The sequence below is a fragment of the Cydia strobilella genome, chromosome 27, assembly GCF_947568885.1.
Source record: "Cydia strobilella chromosome 27, ilCydStro3.1, whole genome shotgun sequence".
Taxonomy (NCBI): domain Eukaryota; kingdom Metazoa; phylum Arthropoda; class Insecta; order Lepidoptera; family Tortricidae; genus Cydia; species Cydia strobilella.
In genome coordinates this window covers 6,612,872-6,633,870 of record NC_086067.1, presented here as the reverse complement: position 1 = coordinate 6,633,870, position 20,999 = coordinate 6,612,872, and the positions used below count along the sequence as shown (strand labels likewise).

The 20,999-nt window shown below is 36.8% G+C and overlaps 2 protein-coding genes across 2 annotated transcripts in view; one reads left to right on the top strand and one right to left on the bottom strand.

The window, feature by feature from the left end:
* The window catches only part of LOC134753608 (putative fatty acyl-CoA reductase CG5065), a 416,745-nt gene that overhangs the window by 14,488 nt on the left and 381,258 nt on the right, over positions 1–20,999 (top strand). The window contains exon 13 of the mRNA XM_063689544.1: positions 859–1,014. Coding sequence (XP_063545614.1) covers positions 859–973 — 115 coding nt within the window. The 3' untranslated portion in view covers positions 974–1,014. The remainder of the gene's footprint in view (positions 1–858; positions 1,015–20,999) is intronic.
* The window catches only part of LOC134753602 (scavenger receptor class B member 1-like), a 61,142-nt gene continuing 43,318 nt past the window's right edge, over positions 3,176–20,999 (bottom strand). Inside the window, exons 4-10 of the mRNA XM_063689531.1 lie at positions 19,213–19,357; positions 14,936–15,136; positions 13,854–14,081; positions 12,758–12,872; positions 11,333–11,483; positions 10,262–10,403; positions 3,176–9,306 (exon numbers count right to left, since the gene is read on the bottom strand). Of these exons, the coding sequence (XP_063545601.1) occupies positions 8,605–9,306; positions 10,262–10,403; positions 11,333–11,483; positions 12,758–12,872; positions 13,854–14,081; positions 14,936–15,136; positions 19,213–19,357 (1,684 nt within the window). The 3' untranslated portion in view covers positions 3,176–8,604. The remainder of the gene's footprint in view (positions 9,307–10,261; positions 10,404–11,332; positions 11,484–12,757; positions 12,873–13,853; positions 14,082–14,935; positions 15,137–19,212; positions 19,358–20,999) is intronic.

Genomic DNA, 20,999 nt, shown 5'->3' with positions numbered 1-20,999 from the left:
CTTGGTTATTTGGCGCAAATAGCTTGAGGTCATCCATGTACAGTAGGTGAGAAATGACTTCACCCTCTCTCCGAAGCTGGCAACCTAACCCTGAATCCTTCAGCAGGGTGCTGAGGGGATTCAGAGCTAGGCAGAACCACAGGGGACTCAGACTGTCACCCTGAAATATTCCTCGCTCGATCCTTATAAAGTCCTGCGGGCCAGGGCGGTCATCTCCACCTCCTGGTTGACGAAGGACTGTGATCCACTGCCTCATACATGCACTTAGGAAGGATATTAAAGCTGCATCAAGTTTATACAGCTCCAATATCCTTCTCAGCCATGAGTGAGGCACCGAATCATAGGCCTTCTTATAGTCAATCCAGGCGGCCGAGAGGGCCCCCCTGTTCCGCCGAACTTGCTGGCATATGGTAATGTCTATTATTTATTATTATTATTATCTCGTTGGAGGCCTATGTCCAGCAGTGGACGTCTATCGGCTGACATAATGATGATGATTATTATTATTATTATGCCTAATGTAATGACGACCGGTCTGGCCACTTTGGCCTAGTGTGTGACCCTGCCTGCGAAGCCGATGGACCTGGGTTCGAATCCCGGTAAGGGCATTTATTTATGTGATGAACACAAATATTTGTTTCTGAGTCATGGGTGTTTTCTATGTATATAAATATGTATTTATCTATATAAGTATGTATATCGTCGCCTACTAGCACCCATAGTACAAGCTTTGCTTAGTTTGGGGCTAGGTTAATCTGTGTATAAGTCGTAGTAATTTTAAAATTTATACGCTATTAAGTCCCGTTTTCGTAAATAATGATAGAAAAAATGATTTTTTCAATTTGTATTCTTTTTCAGAGTATACTGGATGGACAAATTCGTCAACTGCGTTTTCTACGGATTCATATTCTGGAAGGTTGTCAATTCAAGTTATCTTCAGGAGTTCATAATCGGTTTCAAGGAACTATTCTAATGTTTTAATTTGAGTCAATTCTGGTAAATTTGTATTTTATAGTCAGTATGCCAAGCAATAAGAAGGCATATAGGGAAATGCTAGGAATACAATTTTTGACTCCGTAGCTTTGTTTGGACTAGTTAGGAAGTGAACATATCAAAAGTCCCCGGCCGTAACCCTGGTGCCGGGGCGGAGGGGGGTTTGAAGGTTCCAGTTTTCGGTTTTTCGATTATATCTCGGAAACTATGCGTCCGTGCGACATGGCTATTTATACAAAATGAAACGTAATTTAATTTGTTACAAGTTTTATTAAGTCAAGTTTTTCGATACCTTGTATAGTTTTTGAAAAATCCACTCTTGAAAGTTTATTTAGGGCTCTCATTTTTATCTTGGTATCTACATCAATGAAGCTACTGGGCCATGTTTGGTATCGTTTTCGTATAAATGCCAAATTCTGACGTGATATGTTCATCTAACTAGTCCATACAAAGCTACGGAGTCAAAAATTGTGTTCCAAGCATTTCCCTCTATAACTTTTTTTGAGCATTCATTTCCTTACAGTCGCAGTGCGATATTTATTAAATACATTAGTTTAAAAAAAAAGGTTGTATATGTATCTTTTCTATCTATAAATAACCTCGCATAAGTAAACAATAATTTAAGGCATAGAGTAACTTATACTAGAGCGGTACTGTCATAGTAAATTTTGTAACCACAGAAAATTCACTGCCATCTGTCGACACACTTTAAAACTAAAAATGAAGATTTATTAAAATACGATAAAATGTATTTAAATATGGATAAATGATTTTTTTTATTTGCATTAATTATGTTTATGATTTTGACCCATGTTCTTTCACTGATATGCGTTAAAATTGTTAAATAACAAACGATACCGTCAACGCCATCTATACGACAGTAGGCCAAAGCTAGTAGCGCCCTCTGAACGAGAATCAAATTTTCTTGATTTTCGTGGCACGTTTTTAAATGTATCCATCTATTACGGAGTTATATCTATCTTTGTTTAAGGTATCAAATGAAAATGTTTCCAAATATTAACCAAAGCATAAAGTTACCAAAATCTTGTGATCAGAATAGCTAATATTAATATTTTTACATAAGGTTTGTAATATGGATGAATGTACAATTTTCTTGATATAAAAATAAACGATGAGTTTTTGTTTGTGTGAATATATTTTTAATAATTTAAGTACCTATCTTCCGCAACTTATTTACACGTGTAGAGGTCTTTAATAAGTACTTGGGTTAACCCAATTTTCATCCCTTAAGGCCTCGTAGGTTAATTTTTCCAAAGAGGATATAATAGGATAGAGCGGTACTGTCATAGTAAATTTTGTAGCCACAGTAAATTCACAGCAATCTATCGACACACGATTAAAACTAAAAATAAAAATATCAAAAAATTTCTTTATATATGGATAAATGATTTTTTTTATTTGCATTATTTGCATTGATTATTTTTATATTATTTTGACCCATGTTCTTTTACTGCTATGCGTTAAAATTGTTAAATAAACGAAACCGTCAACGCCATCTATACGAGAGTAGGCCAAAGGTAGTGGCGCCACCTGATCGAGAATCAAATTTTCTTGATTTTCGAGGCACCTTTTTCCTGAGACTAGGTATCCATCTATTACGGAGTTATATCTATCTTTGGTTTTTCTCTCACTCTCACTAAGTGTAAGCGTGAGCGAGAGGGATGTGCGTGCTTGGGACCGCGGATAGAGTTAGACCAAGATAAGTCTGCAACGATTTTAACAGCACACGCGGTGCAAGTGTTTTATACGTCATAATTTCATGGAAGTTTGTCGTTTAAAATATGGACTATCTTAGTTTAACTGTATCATGTTTTTGCATTTTAACTTGTAAAAATTTTGTCAGTGTCAGAAGTTCATATTTTATATTGTATAGATGATTTTATAATAATCTAAAAAAACCGGCAAGTGCGAGTCGGACTCGCCCACCGAGGATTCCGTGCTTTTTAGTATTTGTTGTTATAGCGGCAACAGAAATACATCTGTGAAAATTTCAACTGCCTAGCTATCACGGTTCATAAGACAGACAGACGGACGGACGGACGGACGGATGGACAGACGGACAGACGGACAGCGGAGTCTTAGTAATAGGGTCCCGTTCTTACCCTTTGGGTACGGAACCCTAACAACGAAAATATTTCGGGATATCAATAAAAAAAATAAAAAACATTAAAATCCATTTATTTTCTTCATATTACTGTGTAAACATTACCAAATACCAATTTTTTAAATACAAACATAGGCATTTCTGTAAAGTACAGTAAAATACTTTTAATTATTATTCAGTATTAAAACATATCGCCGCTATACTTACTCAACCTCGTATCTGCAACACTCATTTGATGACAAAAACACCCGTATTCCGAATGAAAGAAAAGCGACATTTCCATCAAATGATTGTTGCAGATATGAGGTTGAGTAAGTATAGCGACGATATTTAGTTATCACAATGAGTAGCTTAAAGGTTCGCTTTATTGCAAGTCTTTAAGGGCTTCGCATTTATCGAATTGAAATCGGCTTGAGCCATTGACATACTTAAAATTTCGTATTGGAAACATTCTACAGAAAGTTGTGGTAAATTTTCAAAAAGTGACCGACTCAGTGACAACTTCTAACTTCTTAATAAAGTAAATAAAGAATCTGCAAACCTTACCATATTATAGCAGGTAGCAAAGTGACGTCAGCGACGTCATAATGACGTAATTATGGCGTTACAATGATTTCGCTGACGTCATAATGACGTTATACATGCTGTTAGGGAGTCGCTGTAATTTAAGAAGTCAATCTTGACACTTATAAATTGACCCTCATATTTACGAAGCTATATCTTACCGTTTAACTGATAGCCTTAGTGTCATATACAAGGTGGCTAAAAACAAGTGCATTATTCCCCTTCCCCAGGGAGGTTTTGGTTTTGGGATTATACTATGGGATCAACCACGAAATCGCGAAAAAAATTTACCCTCCCATAGAAAATGGACCAGCCAAAATGTAAGAAACACCCAATTTTTTTTTCGCGATTTCGGGGTTGGTCCCATAGTAAAAGTTGCTCAGTATAATCCCAAAACCTCCCTGGCAACGGGAATGCACTTATTTTTTAGCCATCATTCATATAAGGGTTAATTTATAACTGTCAAAACTACAAAATAAACTTTAGCTACTTCGATATTTAGGATTTGAACACAGACCTAGAATGTTTATGCTTGGATTTGAAAAAGGGTAAACAATCTTGACGCGCCTGACGTGTGTCATATTGAAAAACGTTTTAAAAAATACTTATGACCCCAAAAGATTATAAATGATCCGTTGATCATATATGCTATGAGTATATAATTCTTAAATATTTGCTGTGACTTATTTTTCAAAGGTGTTTTTCAATAAAAATACACGTCGAGATTGTTTACCCTTTATATCATGTTAAGAAAACGAAGTATTAGGTAAGTTTCTTACCAATGTCACATATAACATATTCATAGTACATATAACTTTATCCAAAAAGGATATAATAAGATTGAGCGGTACTGTCATAGTAAATTTTGTAACCACTGTAAATTCACTGCCATCTATCGACGTAATTTAAAACTAAAAATGAAGATTTATAAAAATACGTTAAAATGTATTTAAATATGGATAAATGACTTTTTATTTGCATTAATTATTTTTATATGATTTTGACCCATGTTCTTTCACTGATATGCGTTAAAATTATAAATAACAAACGAAACCGTCAACGCCCTCTATACGAGAGTAGGCCAAAACTAGTGGCGCCATCTGATCGAGAATCAAATTTTCGTGATTTTCGAGGCACGTTTTTTCCTTAGACTGTATCCATCTATTACGGAGTTATATCTGATCGGCTTAAGCCGATTAGGTTTCGACAAATGCTGTGTACCCTAACTACATAGTACTAGGTATTATATAATACAATCACCTTAAAATTTATTTAACACACTATACATTTAATCGATGAATAATGCTATCGGTTGAACTATTTGGGTTAATTGAAGATAACGTCTTATGTCTATCTTAAATATCGATGCAGCCAATTTTCCAAAAATATACATACTTATATCATCATCATCATTCGCTTGCCCTTATCCCATTCATTCGTGGTCGGCGCAGCATGTCTTTTTCTTCCATACCTCTCTCTCGCCCGTCATCTCATCACTCACTCGCATTCGTTTCATATTCATATCATCTCTCACACTTATATATTACTAGCTTTTGCCCGCGTTTGCCTTCGTCTGTGTAGAATTAGTATTTTGGGTAGCTTCTTTTTTACAGACTGCTTTTTATTGATGCAACTACCTTATAACCATTTTTGAGAGACAATTCTAATTTCTAAAGCCTTGATAAAATGTAAAGGCAAAGATTCAATCTGAGCATAATAGTTACATCATTGTCAGGCGATACATCAACCACCTAGAAAGTGAGATAATTTTCACCCTCTTAAATTATCATTTCCGAGATAAAAACTATCCTATGTCCTTCCCCGGGACTCAAACTATCTCCACAGATCATATATCTCTGTCAAATTTCAGCTGAATCGGTTCAGCGGTTTAAGCGTAAAGAGGTAACACACAGACAGACAAACAGACTCACATTTATAATATTAGCACATATTAGTATGGATTATAATATATATACTACCTTTGTACCTACTTAGCAATGTGTTAAAGATAATTTAATAAAATTGCAGTTCCCATTTTTTCTACACGTTTATTGCCAAATCCTCTTACAGTTAGTTTCGATTTCTATGACACTTGAAATATACTCTATTAGAGTGACGTAAGCGGAGCTCTCGACACAATTATTGTGGAGTAACGATAGCCTCTTCACTATTAAGGTGGGGCAAATGTTAAATGAAACAGTCGTCAACAGTTAAGAACAGTGATAATCTGAACGGGAACTTCCTAAGAGGAAACTTCAGACGTTTTCGGAATAGGGGGTATTACTGCAATGTTCTGCCACCAGAGCAGCATTAGGCCCTTTAGTAAACCATAGAGATACTTATACATACCTTAAACCTTTTGGACGCCAATGACGGATATATCGGCACCGCAGGTCCAACGCCAAAGACGGATTAATCCGTCACATACCACAGAGCAACATAGACCTACGTGCATGAGCATAAAGTCCAATTACATTTTTGACACTTCGGTGACGTGGCGTCCGAGTGACAGCTTTTGTGTTTGACACGGCGTCGAAAAGGTTAACAGGTTTTTGACAAGTTTTCATATAGTAAAATATGACATTGATGCATCAAGGCGGTTTATTTACAGAGGACCTACCGGGAAACGCGAATCCGAAATTTCGCTATCTGCTTTATCGCTCGAATATGCAAGTGACAGAAGTTATATAACGAAATTTCGATTTTCTTATTTCGCGATAGACCCTCAGATTGTGGTAGTGGCGCCCCCTATGCAGTTTCGCGTAATATTCCCTATTGCTATACCTACTATGATAATGATGTAAATTGTTTTTCTACATTGGTTGCATCGATATAAGATTTTGACTGTGTCTAACTTCGAGCAACACCGGGAAGGGAGTCTGCATTCGCACTATTTCTCTTATCTGCCGAAGCACATGCCCAGCAGGGCGGGCTCACAACTCACAACTAGTGCGGTGCGTGTTGTGACTCATCCGTACAAAAAAAGATATCGAGGTGTGCTTGACGTGTGTAATTTTCTATGTATTTGTGTCATTACAGATTGGATTTTGTATGTAGTGAGCGAGAAGTGTAACTGTGTGCACGTTTCCCCCGAGCGAGGAGTGTGACTGTGTGCACGTTTCCCCGAGCGAGAAGTGTAACTGTGTGCACGTTTTCCCGAGCGAGAAGTGTAACTGTGTGCACGTTTCCCCGAGCGAGAAGTGTAACTGTGTGCATGTTTCCCCGAGCGAGAAGTGTGACTGTGTGCACGTTTCCCCGAGCGAGAAGTGTAACTGTGTGCATGTTTCCCCGAGCGAGAAGTGTGACTGTGTGCACGTTTCCCCCCGCAAAAATGGCAGAACGATTTCTACGGTAAGATATCGCTTGGGCTCCTCCGGTCCGACGTGTCGGAAGCCGGTGTTGCTCGAAGGTATCTAATCAATAGGTATCAACTTTTTTAATATTGGCACTGATAATTAAGTTGACATAATTCAACGGTGATGAAGGGGAGACTGGGCTGACTTGATCCTAGGGGGACTTGGTCCCCTAAATTATAAGGTTATTAAATTTCTAATTTATTTCAAAATAGCAAATAGCAATTCTAACTCTTCTACGTTGTCAAAATTATAACATTTTAGCGCTTTTTTTAATTATATTATATTTAAATTTTCTAGGTTCCTTTTAGGACTGTTATTTTTTTATTTATTGGCAATTAATTATTTTATTTAGGTGACCAAGTCCTTCCCAGGATCAAGTCTCCCTGATACCTGATATCATTTTTAAAAATACATTCTAGAATGTATTTTAAAAGAACACTGAAACAACTTGTACGAAAGTAGTCTTCTTTTAACTCGTATACATAACTTTATTACCTACTTACATATTTTAGGTCATAAATTATTTAAGTACCTAAATAATTGGAAGACATGTATTTTATACCAGTTGTTCTCCCTAAGCATCCGTTTAAGGGCATATTCGGTGTCTTGTTCTGATTAGGAAAAGTAGAAGAAAAAAACGCATTTAACTGATTTGCAAGACCGAAGTGATCCCATAAGTGTTCCGTTTGTCAAAACAAAGTTTTGCACGGAACACTAAAAATATTTAATGGTATATGAAGCAGGTCGTTTAAGTCGGCCATCGCTCCACACAAAGGAAAAAAAATCTTCTTTTCCTAATCAGAACACGATATCGAATATGCCTTCAGACGAATCTCCACTTTTTTACACCTTATATGATTTTTATACCATTTCATTTAGTTGAGAATTGCAGGTGCAAGTTAACATAACGAAAACAATATAATAGATTTTCAAAATGTCACTGGCATAAAATCGATTAAAATAAAAGTTTATAGTTATAACTTATACCTATATTCTACATTGAGCAGGCTAGGAATGTAATCGCATCTTACAAGTAAAAATAATATTATAATCTAATTAATAATACTTTTTTTATTTACAAAATATACAATCAGTACTTTTACGTACAATCTCATATAAACATTGAGCAATTTCATCAGTCGTGTAATTTCCAATTTGTTTAATGTCATCTACATCCAATATTTTATTAAGTATGGCAAGATATTCTTTTTTTTTGTGCTGTTATTTTCATGCTTTTTTATCACAGTCCAAAAATGGCAGACCAAAATTTTGATTCCTATAAAATATTTAGAAAACTTATCTGATCATTATAAGCTGTCTATAAATAATAATATTTAATTTTGTTCTACCACACCATCTATTTTGTCCTCAAAACTCAGTTTTAAATCTTATATAACATTTCTATTGGTCTTATTGGCACACTCAGGCTCTTTTTATGGTTCCGTACCCGAAGGGTGACAATTGGAACCCTTTAACATAACTTAAAAGCGACAGCTTTTAGTTTCATTTCTATATTTCCCAGATATTCGATCAACGTCATGGACCAAATATATATTCATCAGATAACTAATCAGAAATCTGTACTATAACTTCATTTGCATCTAAATCTTTAAACTGTGACCCTCTCCTTAAATGGAAACTATTAACCGGCTCATCAAACTCAATGTCATCGTCTAGAACTTCTAAATACCTACACTCATCTTCGCTATCAGATTGTCTAACTGCTTCATAGTTAGCTGTCCTTTCATCTCCAGAAGAATCACTTTTAAAACCATCATTAGCTATAGATTCATCTTTTGTGATGAGCGAATTCTTTCTATTATCAAAAACTTTTTGCACATGAATAATTTCAGTAACCCTATCTTTGACGCTACCGACGGAATCGTACACTTTATCACCTAATCTATGGCTAAGTTCTTTTATTCTGTCACTGTGCGTTTTGAAGAATGATGGCCGTCTTTCTTCATCGAATTGAGGATCTGAATTATCTGATTCTGTATCATTAAGTGCTATTTCACAAGGAGCGTATATATTTTGAGGTTTCTTAGCTCTGTCCTTTTGGTTTGTTGCTATGATGTAGTTTTTCTGCTTCTTCTTTCCGTCGAAGGTCTTAAACATGATCTTGAAGGCCAGCCGGTAGACAGACAGGAGGATGAGGAGGGAGCCAGTTAAGAAGAGAACGTACAGTGCTCCTTCTTCTACAAATGGGAGCACGTTTAGATACATCTTGAAGCGCTCTTCTAAGGACTTCGGGAGAGAGTACATTCTCTGAAAAAAATAAGATAAATATGAGTATTGGAAAACATTATGACTTGCTAGTGCAGAGCTATGGTGAGAAATTATCCTATTGAATCATATTGTTAATGTTATAAAATTTTAATTTTTGTTTAATTTTTGCTTGATGTTCACAATAGAACTAATAAGGGTTATTTTTTAAAGAACTTGTAGATTAATTTTGAAACTATTTCTTATTTCTGTATTGACAATATTGACATATAACAATTATAACATGCTATCTGAAAATAAAACACTGTCGCTTATAAATAAAATAAAAAAATTGAAACAATAACGACAAATAGATTAAGCTAAGCTCTCACAATCATTTAGTACATGCACAAATCTGGGGTCTACATCTGAATATTTTGAGTGTACAATTATTTTTGATCAAAAGCAGGATAATGATGATCTTGACATTATTGATATTTACAATATCGAACCAAAGGATGAGTAGGTATATATTAGCGAAGCGGTAAGCGTTGGTGATTTTGCTGTCTCCGAGCAGTACATCGATTTAGATGTTAGTGATAATGATGATATTAGTATTGATGATACTTACAATATCAAACCAAAGCATGGGCAAGTACACGTTGGCGAAGCGGTCAGCGTTGGTGATTTTGCTGTCTCCGAGCAGTACATCGATTTAGATGTTAGTGATAATGATGATATTAGTATTGATGATATTCACAATATCAAACCAAAGCATGGGCAAGTACACATTGGCGAAGCGGTCAGCGTTGGTGATTTTGCTGTCTCCGAGCAGTACATCGATTTAGATGTTAGTGATAATGATGATATTAGTATTGATGATATTCACAATATCAAACCAAAGCATGGGCAAGTACACATTGGCGAAGCGGTCAGCGTTGGTGATTTTGCTGTCTCCGAGCAGTACATCGATTTAGATGTTAGTAATAATGATGATATTAGTATTGATGATACTCACAATATCAAACCAAAGCATGGGCAAGTACACGTTGGAGAAGCGGTCAGCGTTGGTGATTTTGCTGAGGTCTCCGAGCGCCATATTGATTTGGATCTTGGCGCTGACGTCGAGAGGAAGACCGGATTCAGGCTGGACCCAGAATCTGTTAAAAAGAAGAATATTTTGAGTTATGTTGGTCCACTTTTAATGCAATTATAAGAAATATTTGCGAACGAGTAGTAAATACTATGTAAATTATTCTGATTTTAGCCTTTCATGTATGTGGTGATCAAATATCGTGGGATCAAACCTTGGTTGTGCTGTATAGAGCAGAAAAAAACGTTCTCCAAAAAATGCAAAAATATTAAAATGCTAAAAATTCGGCCAGGATCCTTCCTGCCTAAAGAATTTCTTTAACCTCTCTGTCTCTTTCTCTCTCTTGCTTGTGTATGATATCCTTATCAATAAGAAGTTGAAGGAAATGATGATATAAGGGTCTCCCTACATATGTCGACGCGGAATCGGCAAACGCTGAAAGAAAAAACCTTTATGTCTGCGAAATAAGAGGGAAAGAGGCGTCGGTCGGCCGATACGAGCCGAGCCGAATGACGACTTTTTCGCTCTTATTGCGCAGACATAATAGTAGATTGTGTTACAAGGGAGCAAAATGACATACTTACGGCGAGGGCGTACATTGAATCCTAAACGAAGCGAAGGATTCTATAATAGAATCCCGAGAGTAACGAGGGATGCTAAAGTAGAATCCTGAGCGTAGTGAGGGATTCAAGTGTGTTACGCCCAAGATGGAAATAATTTTGCTACCATGTGCCATATACTGCTTTTCACATTACCTATGAGGTAATTATGATGTTTAAAAATATTATTTAAGCTAAAAAAATAATGTGCAATTTTTTTTTAAATAGTGTCCTAGAACAGAAAAGTGTTTCTTTGATCCCTCCTAGCAGGGAAGAAAAGTGCCACTTTGATCCCTCTTAGCAGGGAAGAAAAACCCCTTTTTCAAATTGGTGATGTGAAAAGGTTTTTTCAATCGACTTTTGCCCTCGGAGACCCTCAGTTTGCAGTTTCACGTACCTAGTCTCATGCAGCTCCTTATTTGGACTGAGTCCCTTCACCTTGTTGAAGAGCACGTCGTCCCCCTTATAGAAGTGGGGGTAGGACAGCGCGATGGGGAACCCGTAGTAGCACTCGGTCACGTCGATCAGGCCTTCCGGAAGACAGTTGCCTAGGAAGGGTAAGATATGGTTAAGTATTAAATAAATATTATAGGGACATTTTTACACAATTGACTAAGTCCCACGGTAAGCTCAAGAAGGCTTGAACGATATATATAATATACAAATACTTCAATACATACATAGAAAACATCTATGGCTCGGGAACAAATATCTGTGCTCATCACATAAATAAATGCCCTTACCGGGATTCGAACCCAGGGCCATTGGCTTCATAGGCAGGGTCACTACCCACTAGGCCAGACCGGTCGTCATATGGTTCTATTTTGAGTTTCGAGTGGGTTTGTAGAAAGTAGAAAGGACCAATAGGGAGTACTCTTGTCTGTTGTGCCTGGGGACCGAAGTACACAGAGTTGTTCAGAATTAGTATTTATAGGAACTGACTTTCGGAACTTCACAAACGCGGTGTAGAAAGTGGTAACGCCATATCTTACAATCTTGTGGCACAACGTTGTCAGTAACAGAGGAGACGCCACAGGTTGATAAGTTGATAAAATTCAAAAGGAGATTCTCAAATGAATTAGTTTTGTGCACAAGTAACTAATCCTTTTGTTCTGTTTGCTTACATACTCTAACTCGTTCTAGATAAATAACTAATAACTATTAAATAAATAAAAAAAAGTACATCCGTTTGGAAAAGAGCTGATACTATTCAAACTGCTGGATCGATTTCTATCAAACATAGTTATTTGACGACCGAATCCCGGTAAGGGCATTTATTTGTGTGATGAGCACAGATATTTGCTCCTGAGTCATGGGTGTTTTCTATGTATTTAAGTATTTATATATTATATATATCGTTGTCTGAGTGCCCATAACACAAGCCTCCTTGGGCTTACCGTGGGACTTAGTCAATCTGTGTAAGAATGTCCTATAATATTTATTTATTTATTTATTTATTTATTTATTTAGCTATGAACCACCGCAAGGAAATTCGCTTTCCCATTAAAAAAAACTTCATCGAATTCGGTATATCCGTTTAAGAGCTACGATGACACAGACATACAGACAGACATTGGCTTCAAACATATAACACCACATTTACCGGGGGCTAAAAATAGAAGTGTAAGTACACCGATTTTTTACCGAGAATACAAAATGTTTACATAAATGTCTACATGTCTTTGTCTTTCTTCTTGTTTTAGAAAATGGCTTCCATCAAGTAATAATGAATTCGCCAAAATTAGTCGGAAGTCGCGGCCCAGACTTTTCTAGGGTGTGTCCTTAAAAGCGACAAACAAATTCCTGATAGATTTCAACTTACCATTTCTACAGAAGCACTTGTTCTCTGGTATATGCTTGCCGTTGTCGAACAGATGTTCAGGGAACGTGTACATATAGGCTTTCAGGCCACTCTTCACTCCTTCTTCCACTGGGACCTGGAAATAAACATTTAATACCTTATAACATTTAAAACTTTCGCGTTTTGAACACATATTAAATCACATTTACCAACGGGTCTATCGCGAATTTATTTTGTTACCTTTATTTACCGACGTTTCGACACAGGTTTCGTGGTCGCCAAACGTCGGTAAATAAAGGTAACAAAATAAATTCGCGATAGACCCGTTTGTAAATGTGATTTAATATTTAATACCTTTATTAAATAAGCAATCAATCATCATTTATTAAGTGTGGACTGAACGAAGATGTAGTGACAAAAATTGAGAACGATATGTTGAGATGGTTTGGACACGTGGAAAGAATGAGTAAAAGAAGACTAACAAAGGGAGAGGTAGAAACGGGAGTTGGAAGGAGTAGACCTCGGCGGACTTTCTCTGATCAGATCGGGGAAATCCTGAAGAAAGGCCAGGTCAAGAGCACCCTAAACCGGCGAGCGTGTATAAGGAATGTTATGAAAGTGAAGGAAGCGAAAGAAGGTATGTCACGATCGTAGCAAGTGGAAATCCGTGGTCTCTGCCTGACCCTTCGGGAAATAGAGGCGTGGTTATATGTATTAAATCGCAAAGCGTCTGGTTGACGTAACTGGTGACCGAAGAGCTGGCGGCTTCCTCGCACAACGTATCAGCATTGCGATACAGCGAGGAAATGCCGCCAGCACCCTTGGTACCACCTTGGTACAATGCCTCAAGGGCCTATTCTAGATTTAAGCTAGTTATTAATTTCGTTTACGTAGTACCACTATATCTAGTATCTATATCAAGTATCAGTGGTAGTAGTAGTAGTATCTAGTATGTAAATAAACGGATCTCATTTAATCAGCCATTATATGTGAAGTTTCGTTGAGTTTCCGACTTCCGTAGCAACGTAATAAGTAAAAACATTTCATTGTGTTATAATAGGTACCAAGCAAATTTATATATAAGGGAAAATAACGTATTTAAACATCTAAAACTTACCAAAGGCGCAGCGCGGCACAAACTCTTCCTAAAGAACAGCAGCGACTCGTTCTTCGTAACGCCTCCTCTAAACTTGGTGCCATCAGACGCCCCTTGCACATTAGAACAGTGAGTCCCCTGCCATTGGGGGAGGTCTTTGGACCCGCGATAAGTGTCTATGAGGCCGGAGTCTCGGACGTCGGCCTCGCCGGTGTAAATGGTCTCGTAGTCGCCTTCGAAGTCGTACATCTGAAATGAGACTTCATTTTAAAACAAATAAGTATTTAAAATACCGTGAGAGGACATTTTCAGTTTGAAATAAAGTGGAACAAAACTATTAGATATACCACTTATTCTTAGAGTTAAGAAAAAATACATTCAAAGATTTTCAAACACCAATATCGTGTTTAATAGAGAAAGTGAGCGAGAGAAAGAGATAATGACGAAGTAGAAAGAATAAGGTTGCCAAAAAGAGAAATTAAGGGGAGAGATGGAATAAAAGGCTAAACTGAAACTGATAGAACGAAAAAAAAGTGACAGAGGCTTCTAGTGCCCAGGGCTGGAATCGAACCCGCATACTCTGCAATCGTGGCTGATGCGGCGGGTCGCAGCGGCATGGGTGTGAAATTTCCTCTAGTATATGCATGATAGCTTAAACATGATAGCTAATAAGCTTGATTGTCCTTTGATGTGGAAACTTTGTCAAAGGACTAAATCTATAGGTATGTTTACTATTAAGTATTAACGTAGGCTAGGATCAACTAACACTCATTGGACCATTTGTTGTCTTGAATAAAATAATATAAATAAAAATTAAAACTATGCGAGTCTGGACTTTACTCCTATCAGTATGGAATAAAAGAGTCGAGATGATAAAACTCCCATTTGAGAAGCTTCAAATTGAGAAAGAGGCAAAGATAGAGATAGACACGCTGAATTAAAAGATCAATCACAAAATAAATCAGACCGATACGACAGCGAAAGGAAAAATGTAGACCTAGTGAAAAAGGGTACAAGTGTTACGTAGAACTTTCCTTTAAAACCTGCGATGCCCGAGACTTGTACCCTTATTACTAGGGCCACAGAGATATAACATTACTTACCCTATCAATGAGTCCCAGCTTGTCAAAGTATATCCAGCCAGGCATAAAAGTGTTGCCCAGTGTCATAAGGTTGGACTTGTATCCCATCATGAACTCTTTAGCTGTCATCTGCACCAGGGGCTGGATGTTGCCGATTGAGATGAGGTTGTTCAGACCGAAGCGGGTGAGGAGAGACTGTTTCGCTACTACGTCTGCTATGCTCTGGAAAAGAAATGTTTTTGTAATTTTTGATACGAGCTTTTATCGTTGACTGTACTACTGTGACGAAACGTTCTATACGTTTCATACAAATCTATATTTATACATAAAAATAAATTTTTATTTAATTAATTTTGTGTTGCCTTTTGTGTTTTGTGTTGTAATGAGTTGATTTATCACAGGAATCGAAATACGTGGTATTTTCATGGTATTTTCTATAAAAAGGGACCTTATTGTCGATGGCGCTTACGCCATTATAAACGATGCTCCGATATAAATACAATGTCTCGCGACGCTGTGCGGCGTAAGCGCCATCGACAATAAGGTCCCTTTTCATAGAAAAATACAGAATATTATAATGAATCTCATATTGTATTAGTATTAGAGAAAAACACAAAGGTTTTACCTAGAATCATATTTTTATCATATTTTATCACACTTGAATATTTTAAAATTTTAAATAAACAAGTAGTGGCTTCTAGAACTGTAGGGACCTCGTGAACCCTATTCTTTGCCATTTTGAAAAACATCCGAAAACTGAATACAAATAAATTCTACATATAATTATTAAACTTGCTCACCAAATTTCACGAGAATTAGTTGAAAAAATGCGATCTGTAGACGACAACAATCGGACATTGTACGTAAGATTTGTTTCCCCAGCTTGTGTCGATTTAAAACACTCCTTTCGATCGTGATTTAATGTATCAACACGCGTTACTAATTTCCTACTTTTCGCAATTGTATCGTAATAGGTGTACTTCCTTTTTGGCGAAATTTATTTCGCCAAATTTCACTTGGCAACCAACTTTTCGCCAAAGTTTCATTTGGCAAACCAATCGTTGGCATAACCTTACTTCGCAACCATTTCATTTCCCAACCCCATACTTGCGAAATGAAAATGACGTACTAGGTTGGGATAGGTTAGGTTGGATTATGTAAATTTGCGAAATGAAATTTCGCCCAACTAAAAATATGGGATAAATAGTTTGGAAACTGAAAGTTTGTCAAGTAATTTTCGCCGAAACATCAGGAAACCATCGTAATGTACTAATTACAACGACATTTAAATTGACGAACATTTGCAGATTTTGGATAATCGAGGGTTCGGATAAACTAAGTCGGCGTTCGGATAATCGAGGTCCTACTGTATATATAATAGGGACCCGTCAAACCTTCTATGTCTAACTCTAATTATGTCTCCAAAACTTGATTGCTATTGGCTAAGAGGATATAATAGGATAGAGCGGTACTGTCATAGTAAATTTTGTAACCACAGTAAATTTACTGCCATCTATCGACACACTTTAAAACTAAAAATGAAGATTATAAAAATACGATATAATGTATTTAAATATGGATAAATGTTTTTTTTTATTTGCATTAATTATTTTTATATTATTTTGATCCATGTTCTTTCACTGATATGCGTTAAAATGGTTAAATAACAAACACAACCGTTAACGCCCTCTATACGAGAGTAGGCCAAAGGTAGTGGCGCCATCTGATCGAGAATCAAATTTTCGTGATTTTCGAGGCACGTTTTTTCCTTAGACTGTATCCATCTATTACGGAGTTATATCTATTTTTGCTATTGGCTTTAATGACCTATCGTATAACTTAGGACCTAAGTATCATTTGCTACTTATTTGTGCGAGCTGACATTTTCAACAAAGGTAAATCAAACAAGCTCTTTCTGAATACAGACACTGAATATAATTAAATAAATTCAGTTTAGGTGCCTACCTAAAAAATGATTTGTTAAGTACATTTACATCCTTTAAATTTTAAAGGATACAATACAATACAATACATTTATTTGTCGAAAAGCAGGTAGTGTTACAAACAGATGTTACATATAATTAAGTGCTCCACTTTTGGCCATATGAGGCATACAAATATTTAACGTGAAAGGCGGTCCGGCGGTGAAGCTCATGAGATTCAAATTAATTATCATCATCTTCTTCTTCTTCCTGCCCTTAATCCCAACTTCATTTGGGGTCGGGCCTTCTTGTGTGCTTGCGCCAGGCCAGTCTGTCCTGGGTTGTCAACAATGGGATATTCTGGGTTTTTAGGTCCCTCTCGACGGTGTACCACCAAGTGGCGGGCGGTCTGCCTCTGCCTCTTGTTCGCTGCGTGCTATTAATGTCCAGCACTGTTTTTACGGGGTGGCTATCGTCTCGCCTCATGACGTGCCCGTCATCATAATCATCATCATAATAATACAATAATAAATGTCAACTATTTACAAAAATCTAATCTTCTCTCGAAGCTGAATTTCTCGACCCAATATCAAAATAAGTGCCGCGACCCCCGTGTCGCGACCCACAGTTTGAAAAACACTGACTTAGGTGAAGCAACTTGTATCATCAATGTCTAGAATTTTCCGTGTATGCTGATCTTTCGCAACTTAAAGGTCACTTGCAGCGCATCGCAATTTCATAGTAAACACATACTTAACGAGTTTATTTTGTGAAATATAATTATTGCCATTTTCGTCAACACATGGTGTCTCATTATACAGGATAATTGGGGTTGAATTATACAGGTTGGCTAAAAAAGTTCATTCCCGTTACCAGGGAGGTTTTGGGATTATACTGAGCAACTTTTACTATGGGACCAACCACGAAATCGCGAAAAAAAATCCCAAACCTCCCTGGTAACGGGAATGCAATTATTTTTTAGCCAGCCTGCAGATATAGGACAAAATTAAACGGGGACACAGACAAATTTTGAGTTATTATTTTTTAATTTTTTAGCCGAAACTGCCGAGCCACATACTTTGAGCAAAGATAGATATCTCCGTAATAGATGGATACAGTCTAAGAAAAAAACGTGCCTCGAAAATCACGACTATTTGATTCTCGATCAGATGGCGCCACTAGTTTTGGCCTACACTCGTATAGAGGGCGTTGACTGTTTCGTTTGTTATTTATAATTTTAACGCATACCAGTGAAAGAACATGGGTTAAAATTATATAAAAATAATTAATGCAAATAAAAAAAAACATTTATCCATATTTAAATACATTCTATCGTATTTTTATAAATCTTCATTTTTAGTTTTAAAGTGTGTCGACAGATGGCAGTGAATTTACTGGGGTTACAAAATTTACTATGACAGTACCGCTCTAGTATAAGTTACTCTATGCTTTGAGTAAGATGTAGTTTGTGAAGTTAGGGCGTGTAACGTTAGAAGCTTGGATCTACATGAGATCTAATAATTTTTGACAGTGCAAGCCAGATAGTCTCGTCGTGGCAAAATTTTACATGACCATGTTTTTGGGATTAAAATATTGATTAAAAGGAAAGAATAGTACTTAAGCGAGGTTTATACTAGCAAGAACTTGCATGCAATTTTCGTTACATTGCGGTATCTGATCAACCTTTTGAATACAGTTTACTTTAGTAGTCGGCAATGTAACTTAAATTGCATGCAAGTTCTTGATAGCCTAAACCTCGTTTTAGATTGTGTCACAAGGGAGCCAAATGTTATATTTACGGCGAGTGCGTACTTCTTCTTCCTCGCGTTATCCCGGCATTTTGCCACGGCTCCTGGGACCCTGGGGTCCGCTTGACAACTAATCCTAAGAATTTACGTAGGCACTAGTTTTTACGAAAGCGACTGCCATCTGACCTTCCAACCCAGAGGGGGAACTAGGCCTTGTTAGGATCAGTCCGGTTTCCTCACGATGTTTTCCTTCACCGAAAAGCGACTGGTAAATATCAAATGATATTTCGTACATAAGTTCCGAAAAACTCATTGGTACGAGCCGAGGTTTGAATCCTAAAGGTTGAAATAATTTTGCTACCATGTGACACATACTGCTTTTCATATCACCTATGAGGGCTATGAGGTAATTAGGATGTTTAAAAATATTATTCAAGCTTAAAAAATAATAGACAATTTTTTTTAAATAGTGTCCTAGAACAGAAAAGTGTTACTTTGATACCTCCTACTAGGGAAGTAAAGTGCCACTTTGATCCATCCTAGGAGGTAAGAAAAAGCCCTTTTTCTAATCGGTGATGTGTAAACGGTATTTTATTTATGCTAAAATGTTATGTTTAGCTTAACTTACCAGTAAAGCTATGTTGGGCAGAAACAGAAGATCGTCCTCCTTGTTCCCCTCAGAGAGGTCATCGACCCACGTGAGGGGGTGGCGGGGGATGGCAGATATCGTCCCGTTGTCGTTAAACTTCACTATTTTGTGTTCTAGGTCTTCTCTGAAAAAGAAGTATCTATTTTACGAAATGGAATCTATACTCTGGCAAAACCACATTTCAGTAGAAAAAGTCGTCGAACAAAAAAAATTTGAGAGGTTAATTTTGTCGCTCCTAATTTTTTTTTAATTTGCCGCCTTTTTCTACTGACGGATAGTTCAACTAATTTACACAAAACCTTTACAAATTCTACATATAAACCGTCCTCTTGAATCACTATTTAAAAAACCGCATTAAAATCCGTTGCCTAGTTTTAAAGATCTAAGCATACATAGGGACAGACATACATAGGGATAGGGGCATACATACGGAGCGGAAAGCGACTTTGTTTTATACTATGTAGTGATGTACGTAAGGTATGTATGTATTATAGTTTACAAAACGGAATTGTAATCAAAAAACTCGCGCAGCTAGAAGATGTTCATGTCAACTTTAGCCAATCTTCATTTTTAAATTTTTTTGAACAAGCATAAAAGTCAAAGAGAGAGTTCAAGTCTCACCCAAGGCAGTAATTTTTCCACTTTTAAATTTATTCTAAGCTTAATAGCATCGATCGCAGACGTTTCTGCTTGTTAAAAAAAAATTCGCCAATCTTCTCAGAGACCACGAGGACAATTCGGTTGAAACAAGAGGTAATTACAAAACAATTTTTTTTTTCAATACTTTGAACCATTGTGTGACACATATTCATTCATCAAAATTAAACTGTAAGCATTTCATTCATACAAATACACCTCGTATTACGACAACATAAATTAATAACATTAAATAACTTCTTTGTCCAGCTTGCAATGTTATCTCTCAAACTATTATTACGAACAATTAAATGTCACAATATATGCCGAGATAATTTCGTATTGAAATCGATATCCGCATCGTTGTGAAATTACTTACAATCATTGTTTAGCGGAGTGTATATAATTATATGAATTATGTATAAAATAAGGAGTTTGTTATTTACTAGTCAGCAGGAAGAAATTCATAAATGCGCTCAGTAACAAGACATGATTAAACCCAAAAAAGGTGAGAAGGAATCTACAGGTTTCTTAAGAAGGGGCTAATGCAAATTTGTAGTTTTTAGGGTTCTGTACCCAAAGGGTAAAAACGGAACCCAATTACTAAGACTCCACTGTCCGTCTGTCTGTCACCAGGCTGTATCTCATGAACCATGATAGTTGAAATTTTCACAGGTGATGTATTTCTGTTGCCGCTATAACAACAAATACTAAAAAGTACAGAACCCTCGGTGGGCGAGTCCGACTCGCACTTGTCCGGTTTTTATATTTAATTTTTTTAAACAAAGGTAAATGTCATGAAAATGAATTCACTCGGAAACTATGTAGACTATATTTGCGAGGGCAGACAATGGGGCCTGTTTTTTTTTTTTTATACTACGTCGGTGGCAAACAAGCATACGGCCCGCCTGATGTTAAGCAGTCTCCGTAGCCTATGTACGCCTGCAACTCCAGAGGAGTTACATGCGCGTTGCCGACCCTAACACTCCTCTCCCTCGAGCTCTGGCAACCTTACTCACCGGCAGGAGCGACCGGGTAAGAAAAATAATATTCATATAAAATGTATACTACGCAATTTATCCAATGCATGTCCAATGTCTTCGTCGTATTGACAATCAAAAGAAAGAAAA